Source organism: Lycorma delicatula, chromosome 7, assembly GCF_047948215.1.
Source record: "Lycorma delicatula isolate Av1 chromosome 7, ASM4794821v1, whole genome shotgun sequence".
NCBI classification, from domain to species: Eukaryota; Metazoa; Arthropoda; class Insecta; order Hemiptera; family Fulgoridae; genus Lycorma; species Lycorma delicatula.
The window spans coordinates 52277445-52297854 of record NC_134461.1 but is presented as its reverse complement, the minus strand read 5'-3'; the positions used below and the strand labels follow the sequence as shown (position 1 = coordinate 52297854).

Here is a 20410-nt window from a genome sequence, read left to right as displayed (position 1 = left end):
GGAGGGAGTAAAAAAAATTACATTTTCAGAAACATACAATGTTTTGGAACCCATTTAAACATTGTATGTTTCTGAAAATGTAATTTTTTTTACTAGAGATATTTACTAAATTAAAAATGGGTTCAATTCTTCATAGGAAAATTATAATATAAGGATAACAGTTCTTATATTTAATTTGTTAAAAAAGAAATGTTCACTTTCTGCTAAGTGATTTAGTGTTATAAAGAGTGCAGTGTTGATTAGCAGAAGAAGAGTTAACATTTAAATACTAAATCAGCTTTTGTCTCAAGTATCCTTCATAGTTGTGAATCCACTTTTAGTAGTGTATAACTTTTATGAAAAGCAATTACAGCTCTTCTCTTTTGTAACACTCTTTGTGCATTCTGCTTGCAGCAAGCTATCAAAACGAAATCCCAATTAATTTTAAATAATTTCTCCAAATTAATTTTAAGGCTCGTGTAACCTCAAAAATGATCAGTAACAACCTAAATATGCTACATCCAAGAACTGGATTTTGCAGTGTTTTTGAGTCATTACTTCAACCTAATTTCATAACTTCCTGGAAAGTGTTCTGTGATTGTTTCTGAACTAACAGCACTCATTCAATTTGAGGTTACCAATATCTGAGAAACCATATTCCTTCATTTTTGTACAGTAATTTTTAAAAGGGATGTTTTTTATATTGAATAGATTAGATAAGCCAGTTTTATGTGATAGATACCATAGTCAAGACTATTTCTGCAGTTGTCGGTAAGTATATATCGAGAAAGATAAAAAGTGCAAAGTTGTGGAAGAACAAATTTCTCAGCTTTGGCTTTGTTCAGTATATTACAGTACCTACTTAACTGTAACTCACACTAAAAGGTAAAAGTATTGTTTTGTTAATTGTAATATTCTTTTTTGATTTTTCAGGATGGCTGTCCAAAATTTGACCCGACATCATTTTCACCAGATAAAGTAAATTTGGAGTTAGAAATAGGACCATCTGTCCTTCTTGTTTATGGTTCTTGGATTCGAGGATTTGTTAATTTAAAGGTAGGTTTGCAGATCTCTTGTGTTCTTGTCATACATTTTTTTTACCTCCAGGACCACCGTTATTAGATACTTATATAATTTATTTTTTACTTTTCAGTGCATCTTTATATTTGTTAATATATTATATTTTTTTGTTTAAAATTCTCAATTTGATTTAATTCTTATTTTTTACTTTTTAGAGGGGTTTTATAATTTGTTTCCTTTTTTTATTAATGTTAATATTAATATTAGTTAAATAAAAGCTTTTTTAAAAAATAATTTTTTATATGTAATCAAATATATTTATATAATTTTTTTATTTTTTACTTTTTAGTCTTAATGAACAATAAACTTTTTACATTCAAAAAAAATATTCGTAGTAATAATTATATCTGAATATTATTGTTTGTTTATTAAGACTAAAAAGTAAAAATATTTATTTTTACGCATCAAAGTTACATACGTGTACCAAATTTCAATCATTTTCATACGATAGTTCATGAGAAATGAAAATTTTCAACTAAATGCATGAATTTAGCATAGGGGTAGCACCTTTGGGCGGGTGGGGGTGGGTCATATCAAAATGCTTGTATTGTCATCGAAGTTACATACGTGTACCAAATTTCAGCAGTTGCAAGATTTGATTATAACTAAAGCAAGTTAAATGAAAGCTTATAATAAGAAAGGATTTTGATCGATAGTAGTGAAAAACATAAAACGCAATTCTGATGTGGATCTCTGAACGTAAAAATTAATGGTTGTGAATGTTTTGAAGAAAATAAGAAAATTTGTTTGTTTATGCATGTGTATGTGTGTGTGTGTGTGTGTGCATGTGCATGTGTGTGTGTTTATGGGCACACGGACAGGCACACATACACAGCTATTTTTAAATTGATAGGCAAATCAGCCAAATTTATAGAACTTTTTTGCATATTTATATTAAGATATTTGTACTGATATTTTTTATATGTGAAACTAATAAGGAAATAACAGTTTTTACCTGTAACTTTGGTTAGTTTAAAAATTATTTTTGTAGTTTCAGTTTTATTCAGTTTAAGTAATTTTCATTAGCTTAAAAAAAAGTTAATATTTTATTGTGGATGAATTCTCATTGTCTTATAAATTTATTGCATTATTAATTTTATATAGGAAAATATATTTGGTGATGATCAAGTCTTTACGGATATGAATGAAAAACCAGAAGTTCCTTCACCTGCCGGAGTACAAAGTTCTGCTGCTGGATTAAGTCAGCCAACTGATAATTCAAGTGCTGATGAAGAAATTGGACTGAATAAGAAAAATTTTGATCCACGTTTATTCAGACCTCTAGAAGTAACTGTGTCTATTACAATGCACGACATTCAGGCACATCTTGTTAAGGTAGAAAATCTCATTTATCAAAAAAACTTCTTATCGTTTATTAAAAAAAAAGTGGTCCTTAGCTTTGTGTAGCTGATTTTCTTGCAGTACAGGCTAAGATGCTTATAACTATTTTATTTTAAAATATATAAATTTTAAAGTAAAAAAAGTAAATGATTAAAAGCAAAAATTTAATTTTCATGTAATTTTATAGTTTTGGTTTTTAAGTGGAAAAAAATTTATTAAAAGGATTTTAATATCAGATTTTTTTTGTGATTTAATCTTGAGCTAGGTGATAAAACTGCCAATAATCTAAAGGTTTATACTCCTTATGCAAACCTCTTGATTTACCTTCACCACTCATCTCTTTTTTTTATTTATCTTTTTCTCTAACTGGTTTTTTGAAACTGTCATTCAGTTGATACATTGGCTTTGTTGCAAGGCTGGGGGAGTAGCAGCCAAAGCATCTGGTAGTTCTATAGTGGAGCTTTGTATAATGGAGGCTCTGTCTGAGAGTTTATGCATGGTTTGTCTGACCGTAGTTGCATAAAGACCCCAGCAGGGGCCTCATCCATTATTGGGTGAGGTGTATTTTATATAGTTAGGCCACTTATTTCTGCTGTAATCTAATCTAAACTGTGTTGAATTTTGATTTTTTTCTTACTTGTAAACCATTACATTAAGGATTTAATTTTTTTTTGTTTTTGAAGAAAATTTTTTTTTTTTTACTATTAGTATGCACTTTTAAGGTTCTCAGATTTTTCTAGAATGTTTGTACAATTAGTTAAACTTTATGGTAAAGAAAGAGAACTTTGTAGGGGACATTCTATCCTACTAGCTGTAAGGGGGTTGATCAACTACAGACCGATTGCCCTTACAAATTTATGGTTAGACTATATTCCCCTCTGGAGAGCATAATTATGTATGATGATCCCCTTGATTGAAGTTTATAAAAAAATAAAAATCATCAGTATTTTGTTTTAAAATTGCTCCTTCTCTTGCCAAAGCTGCTTCTATCAACATTTTCTCAAATGTCGGACCTTTCTCAAGATTTTAATGATTTTTTTAAAGTTTTGTAAAGTAATGCTGTATTTTACATGAAGGAAGCTGGAGTTTGCATTCTGATAAAAATCCTGTTTTTATATTTGATTGATTTTTTTAGCTGCTGCCTCTCCTGTAGTAGGCCATTAACCCAAATATTGATTTTGTAAAGTTGAAAAGTATATTGCTATAATTGATATAGATAATTGTTCTGATTTTATTTATTGTAATGCTCATTTTGTTTTTGTAGAATTGTAATGAAAATGACCCACCTTGTCCAATAATATTATTAGAAAGGTTTGGATTTGAAATGAAGAAAGGTTATAAAGAGACACAGCTTCAGTTGTTATTGTCACCAGCAATTCTTTTAAGCACAGATAAAGTATCTAGCCGAACCAGCAGAGAAAAACATCTTAATCAAGGACATTTAATGCTTTCAGGTTTCCAGGTATGTTCTTAATAGGTCTTAGAACTTTAATTATTGTTATTAATTATTATTTTATTATTATTATTATTATTGTAATAGAGTAATATTATTTTATTAGTAAGTGGTTTTACCTTTCCCTAGTTGTAAGTAGTTATCTTTTTGATTTAAAAGTTAAGCTTTTCTTTTTTCTTTTTAGTTAGTTGTTTTGTAAATGTCCTCTAAATAGTTACATTTGTCTTTTTTTGACAGAACAATATAAATAAATTTTCTTGTTTTTTTACTATCGCTTTTGTCTTTCTTTTCTTTTGTTTGCTGGATGTGTAACTACACAAACCACCATTAGATTTACTTTTTTTTTAAGATGTTGATGTTGATTATTAAGTTAATCCCTTTAAACCAACTAATGGTGTATCTTGTAGAGCTGAATATAATCTTTCAACTATATGGCACTATCATAGTTTGCTAATATATATATATATATATCATAGTCAATCATAAATCAGTATCATAAGTTTACTGACGTTTAACAATATATTTACATTGTAGAAGAAAACAGAAACTATTTTTACTGTCTGTTGTAATTTGGGCATGAAATTGCTGTTTATTTTATAATGATAAGTTTGCCTTTTGCAGTATATCTCCTGTTTTCTATCAATTTCTACATTTCTTAAATATTTAAAAAAAAATTAAGGAAATTCAAACTTAAATAGTTTTGTTCTCAACTAGCCTATAAAAATAGATGAGATATTTATAAATTGCTAAGGAATAGAACTAGAAGCAATATTCAACTGAAACGTTTATCATACGATGGTAATCTGTATACTTTTGTACTTAAGTGGGATATGGGTCTGTGAATGAGCAATAATAATTAAAGTTATTTTTTATATCTCTTCTTATATGATCTTGAAATAAATAAGAATGTATTATTTAAACATTATTATTGATTTACCCTTTTTTTAATTTTTTTATAGTTAAGAGGTCAAGCAATGTTCAGTGATGAAGGAAGACGTGTTGATCAAGAAACTTTGGAATACTCATGGTTATTAGAAATACAACTTGGAAAATTAACTGGAAAAATGACAACACCTCAGGTACATTTTCTAAAAATTAATACTATATGATGTTTTGTAAAATTTTAAAATGTGTATAGAGATTTATTATATAATTTTTCTATTTGTATTTCAGCTTCATCATCTTTTTACTGGCTTAGAAACATTACTGTTGTTAACATGCGATTCAGAAAATAAATTAGTACCACCTCGTTTACCACCAGCTTGTCATCATGGTTTGCCACCAATTGAATGTCCAGAGAGTGATCCTGATGGTTCGTACAGATGTCCTTCTACTGATCAGATAAAGTACAGAATGGTTCGTATTGCTGTTGATGCTCTTGATTTGTATGTACTTGAAGCTGGTACTGCTATTAATCTTTGGGTAAGTTTTTTATTTTCATTTTATTTTAACTGTAATTCTCTCCCTCTCTCTCTCTCTCTCTCTCTCTCTCTCTCTATCTATATATATATATATTCATTTTGGCCATTCTACTGGTGGAGAAGGAGGAGCAATTCTAACATTATTGATACAATTGGTAGTGGAAGATCACTGTATATATAGTAAAGTATTAGATCTAATATAATAATGTATCAGTTGACCTAGCCATTTAATTTGTAGTAGTCTTCCAAATTATTAGTTATTATGAATTATTAGCATTATTTATTATTATAAAGGCTGTTGTTATTAGTAGCATTTATTCTTCATATCCCTATTTCCTGTATTTCCCTATTTCCTTTTTGAAATATTGCAACCATCGTAAAATTGTAAAAGAATACTACCAGGACCACAGAAAAAAAAACTTTTCCTATACCTACTTCTTACATTCTAACATTGATATTTTTTTCATTTTTATCACTTACATAGCTACATTAAGATAGGAACATAAAAACATGTTTGATTTAAACCTTTTTTATTTTGGATTTTGAAACTGTTAGTACTGCTTTGTTCAACTTTTATGTATCTCAAGTGGTGGATTGAATGCAAAAATAGATCTTAGGTAAACATAGACTTATCAATATGTCTTCTTTTAATGTAGATTGCTAACCATTTGTAAGCATCTATAATTCAATCTTGGTTAAAAAAAAAAAATATTTACGAAAGATTTTTCTGTATTTGGGCAGTAAAAGAAGGTATGAAAAATATACCAGTGTTACTTTACAAATCATGAGTTTTTTAAAAATTATAAATAGCAATTTATTATTATTACTTTAATTGTCAGATTAGCATTATAACTTCTTTTAATTGTTTATTTATTCATTCATTCAGGCTTCATCAATTAGATTTTCCACATGTAATCTTCATGGGAACCAAGTGAAGTCTGGAATGACTGGTGTGTTGCCATCTGTAAAAGTAAGACAGTTTATTGCAACTGCTAATCATTTTGGCCATTCTACTGGTGGAGGAGGAGGGAGCAATACTAATACAACTGGTAGCGGAAGGTCACAACATGGCAGGTAACACTTTTTTATTTTATTAATCCTTTTAGATGTAATATTTGTTGTAAGTTTCAGTTTTTATTTTTTTATTACAAATGTATTAACTGAATGTCAGTATATTATAAATTTCTATCTCTAGAATTGTTGTTGTTTCTGCAAGTCTTTTATAATTAATGTTATTTTTTGGTAGCTGCAGATTTGTATGACGGTCAATAAAATATAAACCAGACCTTTGTTGGGTCATCCTGTTTACCTAATGACTTGGTCATTTGCAGGTCTTATGTAATTCGTTAATTTAATTAATGATGTTATCTTTTGGGAGCTGCAGATTTGTATGAAGATCAGTAAAATATAAACCAGACGTTTGTCTGGGTCATCATGTCTGCCTCATGACTTGGGTCATCATGTAGCCAAATCTACTAGGAATGAGCAACAAAGGAGGCCATGATGTTGTAACACGGTACATAAATAATATATCATTCTATGTGTTTAAGAACAAGTGCTGCAGATGAAAACATTTGATTGATCCATGATCTTATTGAAAATGATCAGCACCCTATGGTGATAAAATTACTTCAGAAGTGTGAGATGGGTTCCAAGTGTTTGGTCCAAAATCAGAAACAGGCCTAACAGGAAATTTACAGGTGCTATTGAATCAGTCTTGATGAGAGGGAAATAGTTTTTTTGCTGTGAATAGTCACATGAGATAGACAAAAGTCGTCCTTTACTACACTCCCAAGTTGAAATCTGCAAGTATGGAGTGGTGTAGGAGTGGAGAGCATTTGTGTAAAGGCTAAAATGCATCTGTCAGCTAGAAAGTCCTCGCTTTGTCTTTTGGGTGTAGAAAGCCTTATTGTTTGTCAATTTCTCCATGTGAATGCTGCACACTACTGCCAGTTCTTACACAAAGTGAGCTGCCTACAGGAACTAAAGGTGCAGTCATCCAGTCAGAGATGTGATTCTTCGCAACCACATTAGACCTCACACAGCTGTTAGCAATTAGGATAAACCAGACAAAATTTTCTTAGAACATCCTTGAATAGTCCAGATTTATTCCACTATGATTTCTTTTTGTTTAGGCCATTGAAAGAGGCACTGGGAAGACATTGATTCCAGAACAAAATAGAAGAGTTTGTAGACACTTGGCTTGTGTTCATAACCTCTAACTTTTTATAAAGAAGGGATCCACAAGCTTCCCACTTGTTGCAGAAAAATGTATAAAAATTCATGGGGACTACATAGAAAGGAATAAATATGTATCATACTTTTATACATATTAATAAATTTAAAAACAAAAGTCCAGTTTATATTTGACTGATTTGACTGATGATATTGATAAATTCATGTTTATTGATCTGGAAAAATGTAAATGTATAATGTATAAACGTACTCAGTCTTGTTTATTGTAAAAAAGTTTTTCCATAATTAATTATTATTACTAAATTTTCATTGTGTGCAAGATTTTTATGCGCTAGGTTTTTTTAATGTTTTGGTTTCTATTTTTTATTTTATGACAAATAGTGTTTATTTCTATTCCCACATACTGTATTCAGCTTTTTTTTTAATTATTACCATATGTATTATTTATTTATATGAAGGTCAATTGCTGCTGATGGTGGTGAATTGTGGCTCGAAGTTGGTGTAGTTTCATTGGGCCCTCTTATATTAGAAGCTGCAGTCTCCTTATCAAATTCTGATCGGAATCTTCATCTTGTTCAGCATAAGTATGTAAATTTTATTGTTTATATGAAAATATTTTTGTTCCTTAAGCATTAATTGAGGAGAAATTATTAAACTATTGGTTGGCTGATCTTGTCAATTATATTGGCTCTGATGTTATATATACATTCTTACATTGATTCAAAGTGGTGGACTTAAATAGTATTTAATGTTAAATTAATTTTCTTTATATAATCAATTTATTATTAGTTTAATTTCAGGAAAATTAGTTAATGTGTTTCAGTTCTTTAAAACCAAATAATTATTTTAATTAAATTAAATCAGACACTGGTATGTACATACTGTGTGTATGTGTGAGTGTGTGTGCATGTGCGTGCACATGTGTTTATATGCATAGTAAACAGAAAAGTTAAACTTATCAAATTAATACCAAGAATCAATTTTGGTGGTATCCCGCATCTTCAGTTTATATTTAATTCCGTAATTAGATACCACATCATTCAGACTTCATTAAATCATTTACCCATTAATTAAATATCACATCATTCATCATTAAATAACACATCATTTCAGTAAATTTAGTTAGCACAGTGGTCAATAAGTTAATGTATTATTTCAATTTAAAAATAAAAATATATATTTATATAAGCCATCAAATAGTTATGGAGAAATTGAAACGGGACAGTACTGAGTTTTAGCGTGATACCATTTACAGTTGTATTTGAGAATTGTAATTAGTTAGCTAGAAACCATTTGTGACTCATCTACTTAAATATTTAATGATTTGTATCATTTCACGATTCATCTACATCTACCTAAGGATACTGGTGTTCTTTTTCTTACTCCTGTTAAAGCCCATCAGGGCTAGAAAGGTGAGTGGTGGTGTGGTGTCTTCTCCTACGGGGTTGGGATGTTCTTTTTGTTAACATGCATACAATACAAATATGTGGTCACTTGGTATGTTGATGTATTAGGTGTTGTAGTTATGTCAATATGTTCATTGCCTGTCCTGTCTGTCAGTCATGATTCCTAGATCGTCTCTCAGCCCTTCCATGCTATAAAGGAATGCTAGGCCTGATTATTTTTTATTAAAATAAAATAACTATAATGCATGGACATTGAATAATTTAACGAAAATAAAAGTTAATGTTTTTTTAGGTTGATATTTAGATGTAATGGCCGGAAGTCCATCAAAGTCAATTCGTTAAGTTACCATAGCAGCAAGATATCAGACTTACTTGCTACTGCACATAAAGCTGTAAGAAAAGAACTGAAACCTACAGATCATGTCAAAAAACTAAATTGTTGTGTCAATGGTTTAAACATTTTATAGACCAAAATTCCATAGGTATCCTCAACATTACATTTTTTTACAGATGAAGCATGGTTTCATCTGGGAGGGTATATTAATTCACAAAATACAAGGCTGTGGTTGACTATTCTTTTTGATTTTAGGTATATTAATCATTATTTATTATTTTATTTTTATCATCATATAAATCTCTAATGCTACACTATCAAAATGCTACACTATATCTCTAATATATTATGTTCACTGATGTGTTATTGTGAAATACAATTAAATACCTAGAATACCAATTGAATACCTAAAACACAACTATAAAATAACAAAAATACTATACTAAGTACATATGTTTTGTTTAATAGTTTTATGTGTTTATTAGTGTTTAATAGTTTTATGTGGTTTGATAGTCCCTGGAGAACCTTGTGATACACCTGTATTTGATTGACAACTCTCAGTAAGGGTGTCTGAGAATTGGATATTGAAGCGTACTTTTGTCTCTAATTCTGGTATTATAGTTATGAGCCACGTTCCTTGAAAAGAAGGCTACTTTATTTTTCTTAGCATGCACTAACAGTTCATAAATACAAGTCAAAAGGTTCAGTATATTCATTTTTATACAAAAAAAAATATTTTCTCTGCAGGCACATCAAGATCTTAAGCTTTTAATTTTAAAAGCTTCAGCTGCTTATGAACTGAAGCCTAAAAGTTAAAAAAAAATCGTATGTTTAAAATTATAATGATCCCAGTTAATAAGTAGTTGCAATATTTTAAAAAATTTGTTTTAATTGTATTTTGAAGGATTATTTTTTTAAAAAAACTATTAGTTGAGAATCATAAAGCGTACAGAATTTTTATAATCAAGTTTATTTTTTTATTTATAATTTTTAATTAGGTATCTAAAGATACATGATGAACGTAGCAAACGTTTGTGGTTTTTATGGACTGGTGATGGTAAAACTACTAATACAGGAAAGTGTGGCTGTATTGGGGGATGTGTCTTTTTTGGTCAAAATTGTAATGGACAGAGATTCTTCAAACCTTCAAAACAAGATGTTGCTGATGGAATAAATATTGCTGCTTTCAGGTAATTATTTTTTTTTTACTTTGTACTTTTCAGTTTTAAAATATTATGTGTCCATTTTTTCCACATATTAGTTATGTTATGTGCAGCTTTGTTTTTAAATGTTCAGATGCTTGTATACTGGAATAATTAATTAGTTTATTTACTTGAGCTTGCAATGGTAGGATGATGTTGAGGTTACTAATGAGGCAAAATACTTTTATTTGGTTGAGATATAAATTGATGTATTTGTGTTAATTTTATTTTTTATTATTTTGCATTATATTTTTTTAAATATGCTTGATTAATGAAGTATCTCTTTAATTTCTATTGCACAAGATGTGAATTAGATCTGGATTTTTTTGTTAAATCTTGTAAGGTTCTAGTTTGTTAAGATTATGAACCCCCCAGTTGTCATTTTCTGATGGAAATTAGACATGTTTAATGTCATGAAAAATTATATAATATAAAGGAATTACTTGGCTCGTTATTTGATTATGATGTAATTAATATTTTAGAAATTCTTAATTAGATCTAAGGAGAATCATTAATTCAAGAAATAAAAAAAAGTTTGAACTTGCAAAAGTGACAAAGGAACAGGAATAAAAAGAATAATATCACTGTAATTTATGATTTGAAGGCTGTGTAAAGATTATTGTTATGATTAATCTGTGAAGTTATGCTTCTTGATATCTCTTCCAGTAGTAGAATAAACATTTTTTTTTTTTAGAAAAATCTTTTGAATTGAGAAAAGTATAAATAAATAGGATAATAAAACCTGTAGATCATGGAATCTAATGTGAAATATATTTTAAAAACTTTGTTATTAATACAGCACAGTTAATTGATGTACAGCATTGGATAGTACTGAATTATTTATGTACAAATAAAATGAAATTCAACCTTACCAACAATTTGTCCATGTTCTCTTTTCTAACACTTTCATCATTCGACCATCCCCAGGAAAGTTATTCTTCAATTTGAGATCATTAAAATTATAGTATGTAGAATTTAAATTTATAAAATGTTAAAATCACAGCAACTGGCCGTCATAATATAAAGTTAGTCATATCTATTATGTAAGATAACAACTGTGACCTTCTTACATAACAGACATGACTAACTTTATACTATGATGACCAGTTGTGATTTTAACATTTTATAAATTTACATTCTACATACTATAATTTTAATGATCTCAAATTGAAGAATAACTTTGAGGATGGTTGAATGGCCGAAAGTGCTAGAAAAGAGAACGCGGATGAATTGTTGGTAAGGTTGAATTTCATTTTATTTTTATATAAATAATATATACCAACTGCGCCATAAAAAACTTAACTTATAATAATGAATTGTTTATCAACTCAGAGAGAAGGAGGATGTAATTATATGTGTGTTTGCATATGCAAATTCATTCATGCACTTGTGCAATAACATAATGTGATTAACGATTATAATTTAAAGCAACTTTTTTTTATAGGATAAATGAATCTGGTAAAGATCCTGGTTTCGGTCAGAGTATATTGCATGAAAATCAACTGGTGTTTCATACTCCTCCATATAACTCACATGATGTCTCTATTCATGACACTGCCGCTGATTGGAATGAAAATAAACAAAATGCAGTAAATGTTAAGGTAAGATTAATCTATATGTAATAATATATTAAGCATATAATTTTAACATTTTTAAAGTAAATGTTTATTCTGATTCTATTAATTTTTAAAATGAAATTTTTTGATCAGGTAAATTCTGACAGTGTTCCTGACATCTTGTTTTAGAATTTTGAAATTATCAAACTAATTTGAAATTTTTATTTTTTTCCATTGAAATATTTTTGTAAATATGAGAAAATTAATTATATTGATGGGAAAATAACTAAAAATTCTCTACTTTTAAATAAACAGAATATACTTGATATATGCACTTTATTAAAAATAAAAGGTAGTGATTTTTTAAACATCTGTTCAGAAAATCTTTTGTACAAATTAAAAATAATTTTTAATAAATTATCTTCATCTCATAATCTGAGAGCTATTTTAAATTATACTCCGGCTGAGGAATAAAAATAAACAAAAACCAGTAAACAGAAGTTACATTCATACATATATTACCTTTCTATATAATCCCTGCCCAAATTCAAATGCTTGTCTTATTGTGATTCCAGCTTATCTATTGCCTCTTTAAAGACCAGCCAAATTACTTTTCTAGTCATTGAGTCCATCCATGAGTTCATCATTGCTTTTAAAGTGTTGAGTAATTAGCTAACGTATGACTAGATGAAAATCAGATAGTGTTGAATGAGGGCTGTAAGGAATGTAAGAATCTGTCCCTTAAACTTATTTAGTGCACCTGTAGTGGTAGCAGCACTTTGAGGATATGTGTTATGCAAAAATATGATTCTGTTCATTAGTATCCCTTGCTGTTTATTCTGTATCACTCACCTAAGTTTGTTAATGTTTCACAATAATCGTCTACAATTATTGTATCCAGCTTCATAAATTCTGGAATGAATGAATTTATTCCTTTATTTTTATAAAGGAATATTTTGTCATCAGAATTCCTTTATTGTCCTAAAACATGGTAGCCATAATTTTTTCAAATTGGTTTGTTTAAATTTTTTGAGCTTATTTGGTGATTATGTTGTGTCCATCATTTGGACTGTTGTGTCAGTATTGATGAACTGGATCCCTTTCTTGTCCCAAGCAGCAGTATTGTCAAGAAATCACATCCTTTATTTTGGTATTGCTGAAAAAAAGTCAATGCTGCTTTCATTCTTTTTGTTTTGTGGACATCTGTAAGTCGTTTTGGTATCTATCATGTACAGTACCTAAGCAAACCCCAGTCTGTAACATCTCTGTATAAACTGGATCTTGAAATTTAAAGAAAATTTTCACTAAGTTTTTTTCATCAAGTTCATCACTCAGAATAGAATTTTGTTTTCTTCCTTCCTTGTAGTGCACATTTAGTTTGCTCTCTGAATTTCCTGGATCATTCTCTCACAGAACCATCACTCATTACATTATTGCCGTAAACTACATGTTGCTGACTGGATCTCGGCTGCAGGTATTCTGCTTGCAAAAAAAGAATTATGCTAAGTATCTCGAAACTGGTGGAGCTGTAACAATCTCCATATTTCATGTACTCCATATTTCTTCATGCACTACTCAAGTGGTACAGAAGGAAATGGTGACTTAATTTTTTTTGTGATGATATTTAAGCTTAACTAATGTCTGCTGTAGATGAACTATGTTGCTATGGAAACTAGTAACGCCCAACTAGAAGTTAATTTATAAATAGTGAATGGAATAGATATCAATTAAAAATGTTTTTAATAATTTTTTAGTCTTTTGCTCTGTTCGCATTATTTAGCTTCCATTTATGATAGCGTCTTTTGAAATAAATTTAAATTGTGCTGTTGAATGTGAATACTGCCATAAGGTATTCAGAACCAGAATAAAAGCATAATTATCATGGGTGTCTTCATTCTTCTTTATAGCCAACTTTTTAAAAACTAAAAAATATTTTTTTTAAGGGTAACAATTTTAGATCTACAACATTTGTATATGTAGAAACTTAGAGCTGCCAGTAAACTGAAATCCTTTCAGAAAATCCTTTCTACACCACTATTTTTTTCATATTTAATAGGACTTTCCTGAATTTAAAGACATCGTTAGAACATCATGAGTTATCCCAAAAAACAATTCCATATTTTAATATGTGACATAATGAGACCATGATGAACTCTCTTATATCTAATTTTTTATTGTTCAGTCTACCAATTCTTTTTAATATATATATATATATATACACACACACACACACACACACACACACACACACCAGATGTTACTTTACCACATAAATCACCAATATCTGTTAAATATTTTTCAATAGAAACCACAAGAAATTTTCTTCAGTGTATTCTCAATGATTTTTATGTTTAATGTTAAATAAAACAAAGAATAACATTATGTTGATATTGAATAAAACATTTTATTAATTTTAATATTAATATAAATATAACCCTTTTACTGGTTTGTTCAGCTTTAGTGAAGTTTGCAAAATCTTCCTTTATTGCTTAATTCATGGTTATTAACTATTTTTCCATTTTTAGCTTTATTTGACTGTAGTTTATAGACTAGACAAAAATTACACTATTAGTCTCTGAAAATGTGCTGCCACCTTGTGGTGCTTAGGAAATATGGCATCCAAATGCCTAGCTATTCATAGTTTTGGTTATTTATATTCTTACTGAGCATAACAAATGATTTGTTTTTTGTTTTTAGTATAAAGAATCTTATTTTAAATGAAGTAAATAATTGTTTTAAATGGCATTATTCTAATCTCTGTATGTGTCAAATTTTGAACCGCAATTTTCATAGTTTTTTGTTAATGTTTGCATGCTTAAAGGTTTTAATAATAATTTTTTACTTTATATTGTAATAATTAACTGCTTATTTTAATTTAAATTTATTCTGCTTAACATAATTTTGTGATATATCGTAATTTAAAAATTGGGATAGAAACAGTTAATATTTTCATAAATGTTCATTTGATAGTCAAAAATAATTTTAGAGGAAGTTTATAGTTAAAAATTATTGAATATTTAGAAAAAATACAGCATTCATAATGTTTTTTAGGTTAAATTAAAGAAAAAAACTTCTTTGTCAATTACGTAATCAGTAAGGAAAAGAGCTGAATATTAATAAGAAATGAAAAGATGGATTAATATTAATAAAATGGGTTTTGAATGATGTGTTTTTGTGGTTATACATATTGATTGTTTTATTTTAATATAGTTTGTTATACTCTATTTATGCCAAATTTTGTTTTCAATTAAATGCGTTTATTTACAGATTGGGTCTGGTGATTATAGTCCAGGATTACAATCGAGAGTAGAGCGATCACGTTCAGTAACTGAATCACATAAAGATAGCCCTTCAGTTAATAATACTGGAAGTCGTCTATCAACTGCAACTCCTAGTCCTGTATCTTGTGTTAAAACATCTCTTGGAAGACGATTCTCCTACACTTCTTCTAGTAACAGGTGTGTGCATTAAATAAATTGTTTTAAGTAAATTTTTTTTGTGCTTAGATAATTTAAATGTATAGAATTTGTAAGTAACTAATTCATCTCATAATTTAATACATGTTACTCTCTTGATTTCTAAATCATGAATTTGAAATAGTATCTAGGTTTTAGGGGTGAATTTATTTTGTATTTTTCAAATATGGGAATATCTAATTAATTAATATATTCTATATTGTATATAAAATATGTCTTTCACCTGCAGAACTTCATTAAAAAAAATCTTAAATCAAGTTTTTTTATAAAATTCTATATTACTTTCTTGTAAAAAATATTGAATACATCTGAAAGACTGTACTTATGCTTGAGTTTAATTTATTTGTCAGTCAATTCAAATTTATTATGATGCTATTTTATTGCTATCTTTATTTGTTAATCATTTATTTTTTATTTATTTATTTATGCAATTATTTTTAATTATTTATTATTATTTAATTATTTATTCACACAATCATTTATTTCTTTAAGTATCACAAGTAAAGAAATAAAAAATACTAAATCTTATTGTCAAAAGGTGAAATTGTCTTGATTTTGTAAAAAAAAGTGGTTTTTCTGTTTTATTTTGTTTCAGAACTGTTAATAATGGGCAATGTAGAGATGTACCATATGCACGCCTCCTTGATTCTAGTCCTACTAGTTTACTTCCTCCTAAGTTAGATTCTGATTCTCGGTTAAATACAAATGAAAGAACACGGTCAATATTAAGTGTGCCAGAAGCTGAACCGACTCCTAAATCTAGTGTCTCAGATTCAAAATTAGCTGTCGATTATTTTAATTCGACAGCTCAACAATATAATGCTCTAATTAATAGTGTTAATATACCTCAGGTAAATTTATACATTTTCATTAATTAGAATTTCATTCTTAAATCTCATTGAAGTTTATAGTTACAGTGTGTGTGAATATTTGACTGCAAGATGAGCTTTTTGCCACTCTCTTATTTATTATATTCCAGATTTGATTCGTTTGTTTCATTAGTGAAGTGAAAGTAAAAAAAATTATTAGAGAAATAGTTTTAAAATGGTTTATCTTGCTTGATGATGCGAAGTAGGTTGCCTGTAACAGTACAGTTGGGTTATATATTTGATTTTAACTGGGATAGTTATGTTTGGTCATTTAAGGAGTTCTGCTAAAACTTGGATAAATATATTTTCTTAAATAAAAGAATTTCCCTAAAATCAATATACAGTTTCATTTTTCGGTAACTGAAATCTTAAGCAAGAATTGTTTTTATTGTTATTATTATTTCTTTGTGATGGTTTCTGTAGGAAGTAAGTTATGAAATAGTAATTACATCCGTAGGTACATTCCACATCAAACATGAATTTTTATGTTTGGTCGGTAAAATATTTTTGCTACGTCAGTAGAGTTTACAGTTTTGTTTTCTATCAAGACTGAATCACCGTAGACTAGGTATCATGTTTATTGTTTCTGAACACTAAGACATTACTGTATGAAACTATTTGTTTTCACTAACCAAATTTTTTAATTAATTTGGTGGCTCATTTTGTTGAAATTCTGAGAAGCCTGTTATAAATTTTTGTTTTGGTTTTATGAAAGCAACTAGTAAGTCTGTTCTATTGCAGCAAAATTTATTGCCATTATGTTGGGTTCTAAATAACGATGCATGATGAATCTGGGAAATACATTGCTTTAATATTTGCTCTTAATTTATGAGCAAGAAATATTGCTACTTACAGGTTCTGATTTATAAAGCTGGTCTTGATATTCTGGAGACTTTTAAGATTATTGTGTGACTGTAACTCACTGAAATTCTAAAAACAGCTGTATGTAATGTATATTATATACTTATCAGTGTGTAAATTGTTCTCCTAATCTGGTAAATTAAGTTTTGCAGAAGCTAGTTGTGGAGGGTGCAAACAAAAATCTTTGATTTAAGAATAAAGTGATAACTGAAAGTGATGAACAAAACCTGTTTAATAGCTGATCTTTTTGGGATTTCAAATGTTACTTTTGCCATGTTAAATAAATAAAGCAAAAAAGTAAAAGTTTTTCTTTTGTTTCTCACAATGGGGAAGATTACTCCCGTCATCTCCTAGAGTTGCGCATGATATTTTCAATTTATTAATTTTTTAGTTAGCACTAATTCTGTTTTTTATAGAATTTAGATTATCTATAATTACTTGTTTATTATGATTACTTGTTTACTATTGTAAACAATATTGCTTATTATTATTGCTTGTTTATTATTTTATTATTAGGGAGGAAATACTGCTGTTTTACCATCAGATTCTGATCATTCTATTGGTCAAGAAGAAAAAATGGTTGAACGCACTATGTCTATGTGCAGTGAAAATCAGTCTGAAGCTTTCTTTTCTGCAGAAGAAGAACTAATTGGTGGAGCTTTACCATCTAGTCGATCATCATCATTACGCCATTCTATTGGAATCTACAGACAAGACAGTACTTCACACAACAGGTAATTAATTGTTTTTATATGGTTTTTTTAATTTGGTATGATATCAAAACCAGTTCATTGGAAATCTGGTATTCTTTAGGTTTAGAAAATATATATATATTTTTTTTATTAAAATTTTTCATTATTTAGTTTTGAGGAATTTAAGATTAAAGTTGAAACTATTAATTTTTCAGAAATATATTTTGCCCACTGAAATGTAAATAAAATTACTGTAATGTTTTTCACATTGTAGCAGTTCTCAACCGCTACATTATATTTTCTAAAAATAACATGATAGAATAATCTCAAATAAACTAGCAAGCAACAACTTTCTTAACAAACATGAAAAAATAAATTTTTTTGAGTTAAATATGCTTGTTGAGAACTGATTGTACTAAAATCATTGCTAGAAATTTGTTAGTTTCTGTTAAAGTATTATTATTAAACCAGAAATTAAATTTTTTCATTTATAAATATTTGTTCATGTTTTCTTGAATATTAATTTATTGTAACTTGCAAAGTTGATCTTGTAAAGTGGTAATTCATAGTTTTGCATTGTGGACTGTAGTTCCATTTGACTGAAACCATGTGGTATCAATTTCTGAATAAATCTTCATTTCAGTGCTGAAAAATGTGACATTGTTCTGAAGTGTCAGTAACTAGTTGTGCAACCTCTTGGTCAGCAAAATTTGCTGCATTCAAGTAGTTAGTTCTTTTTTTATCGTAACTATTTTGATGAAAGTGAACTTCATCAGACAGTATATTTTCATCAGATTTTGTTGAAAGTTATCATCTGAAATAATTCCTCCATTGACTTTGTTTTCAATACCTGAAAACATATGAATTTATTATAGTTGAAAGTTAAAATCAAAAGTCAACATTCTACCTAACTGTGTTTAGAGAAGGCTAATGATGCATGATATCTGTGATGAATGTTATGAATTCTGAGGGAATGAGGCTGTTATTATCTTGACAGTTTCTGGCTTTTGGATATTTTTTATTGAACCAGACTGCTTCAGTCTCAATACTAGTCCATAACTGTAAATTTTTATTCAATTTCTTTACAGCATGAACTGATTGGAACAAATCATGATGCTGAAGTTAACAGTAACAACATTCTTGTGTCATGGCTTCATAATAATAACAATTTTATAATTGGTTATAACCATTTTATTAAAAGTGTGACAATACCTTCCAGCCAATGTTTTGTTGTAACTAAATAGAATTAACTAGGGAGGAACAAACTATGTGTATCAGTCCTGCCACTCACACATTGTACCTTTACAGTATATGTCTAAAAATCATACATTTTTCCATCCCATTCATTGAAAAAACCATGTATTGTGTTAGTTTATGGTAGGCTTTGGATAAAAACAAATGTGGACAACATACGCATTATGTGTGCACACAGATTTTATATTAAAACCATAAACTTGCTGTGCATGTTGTCAGTGGTAAAAGTGTTACTTTTGGTTATGATGAAACCAACCATTAAACTTGTTTATGTTAGGTTATTATCATTATTTTCTGAATGGAATGTCAAGACTTACTAATTGTTATTGCAATTTTTTTCTGGTAGGAAAAGGTTTGGAAGTGATATGAGTATTGTAGCTGGTGGAAGTGCTTCTGTACAGTCAGGAGCAAGTGAAAATAAGGTACGCCTTTCAACTCATAGAAGTGATCATGAGATTCATACACCTGAACATAGAAGTAATAATGGTCGTGGGGAGCAGGTAAATATTTACTTTTAAATATAAACCTTTATATTGGAGTGGAATGCTTAGTAATTTCCAAGAAAATTATGTAAACATGCTTTCATTTTTTTAAAACACGTTTGTTATAAACAACTTGTTTTTTAAACAAGTTTGAAATAAACTTAAAACAGATTAAAACAAAATAAATTACTTAAAACTTAATTTAAAACAAGTTAGCCCTTGAACACTATGAATAAAATATTTATTGTTTGTTTATTTGATCTGCCATATTTCCATGTGAATCTCCTAACCTTTCTTTCTGATTTTGCGGTAATCATTTAATTTCAAAACACTTTTATACATTAAGTTTAAATATGTTCTTTATCTTTAATTTGATTTAGAGTTTACTGTAAATTTTTTCACTGTTTCTTTATTTTTTATTCAGTTTTACTTGAAACTTTTTTCATAATGACATCTAATTGTCTTTCTGTTTGAGAGAAATTGTAGCCAAGTCCCAACCATAAATTTTTAATTCAGCATATAAGTTCTGTATCTGGCATGATATTTTTTTTGCTAAGGTTGTTTTAAAAATTTTATTGTTGGTGGTAACTGAAAAAATTTAGTTTCTAACATTATGATTGTGTGTGTGGGCACACGTACATGCACATGTATACACGCATGTGTGTATCACCAAAATGTAACCTGGTGGGTAACCCAGAGCTTTGAAACAAATGGAACAGATTCATTAAATCCATCTCATGGATGGGATTAATGAATGTGTGGATATCTTTATATTGACAGGGCTCTATTAAAGACCACATATGATATT

At 28.6% G+C, this 20410-nt stretch overlaps 1 protein-coding gene across 1 annotated transcript in view; it reads left to right on the top strand.

Annotated features, from left to right (window-relative positions):
• tweek (transmembrane protein KIAA1109 homolog tweek) overlaps positions 1–20410 on the top strand; it is a 260309-nt gene that overhangs the window by 53601 nt on the left and 186298 nt on the right. The window contains exons 17-29 of the mRNA XM_075370220.1: positions 913–1035; positions 2164–2394; positions 3665–3862; positions 4813–4932; positions 5027–5275; positions 6161–6348; positions 7929–8054; positions 10209–10400; positions 11857–12013; positions 15236–15426; positions 16040–16295; positions 17691–17908; positions 19467–19620. Coding sequence (XP_075226335.1) covers positions 913–1035; positions 2164–2394; positions 3665–3862; positions 4813–4932; positions 5027–5275; positions 6161–6348; positions 7929–8054; positions 10209–10400; positions 11857–12013; positions 15236–15426; positions 16040–16295; positions 17691–17908; positions 19467–19620 — 2403 coding nt within the window. The remainder of the gene's footprint in view (positions 1–912; positions 1036–2163; positions 2395–3664; positions 3863–4812; positions 4933–5026; positions 5276–6160; positions 6349–7928; positions 8055–10208; positions 10401–11856; positions 12014–15235; positions 15427–16039; positions 16296–17690; positions 17909–19466; positions 19621–20410) is intronic.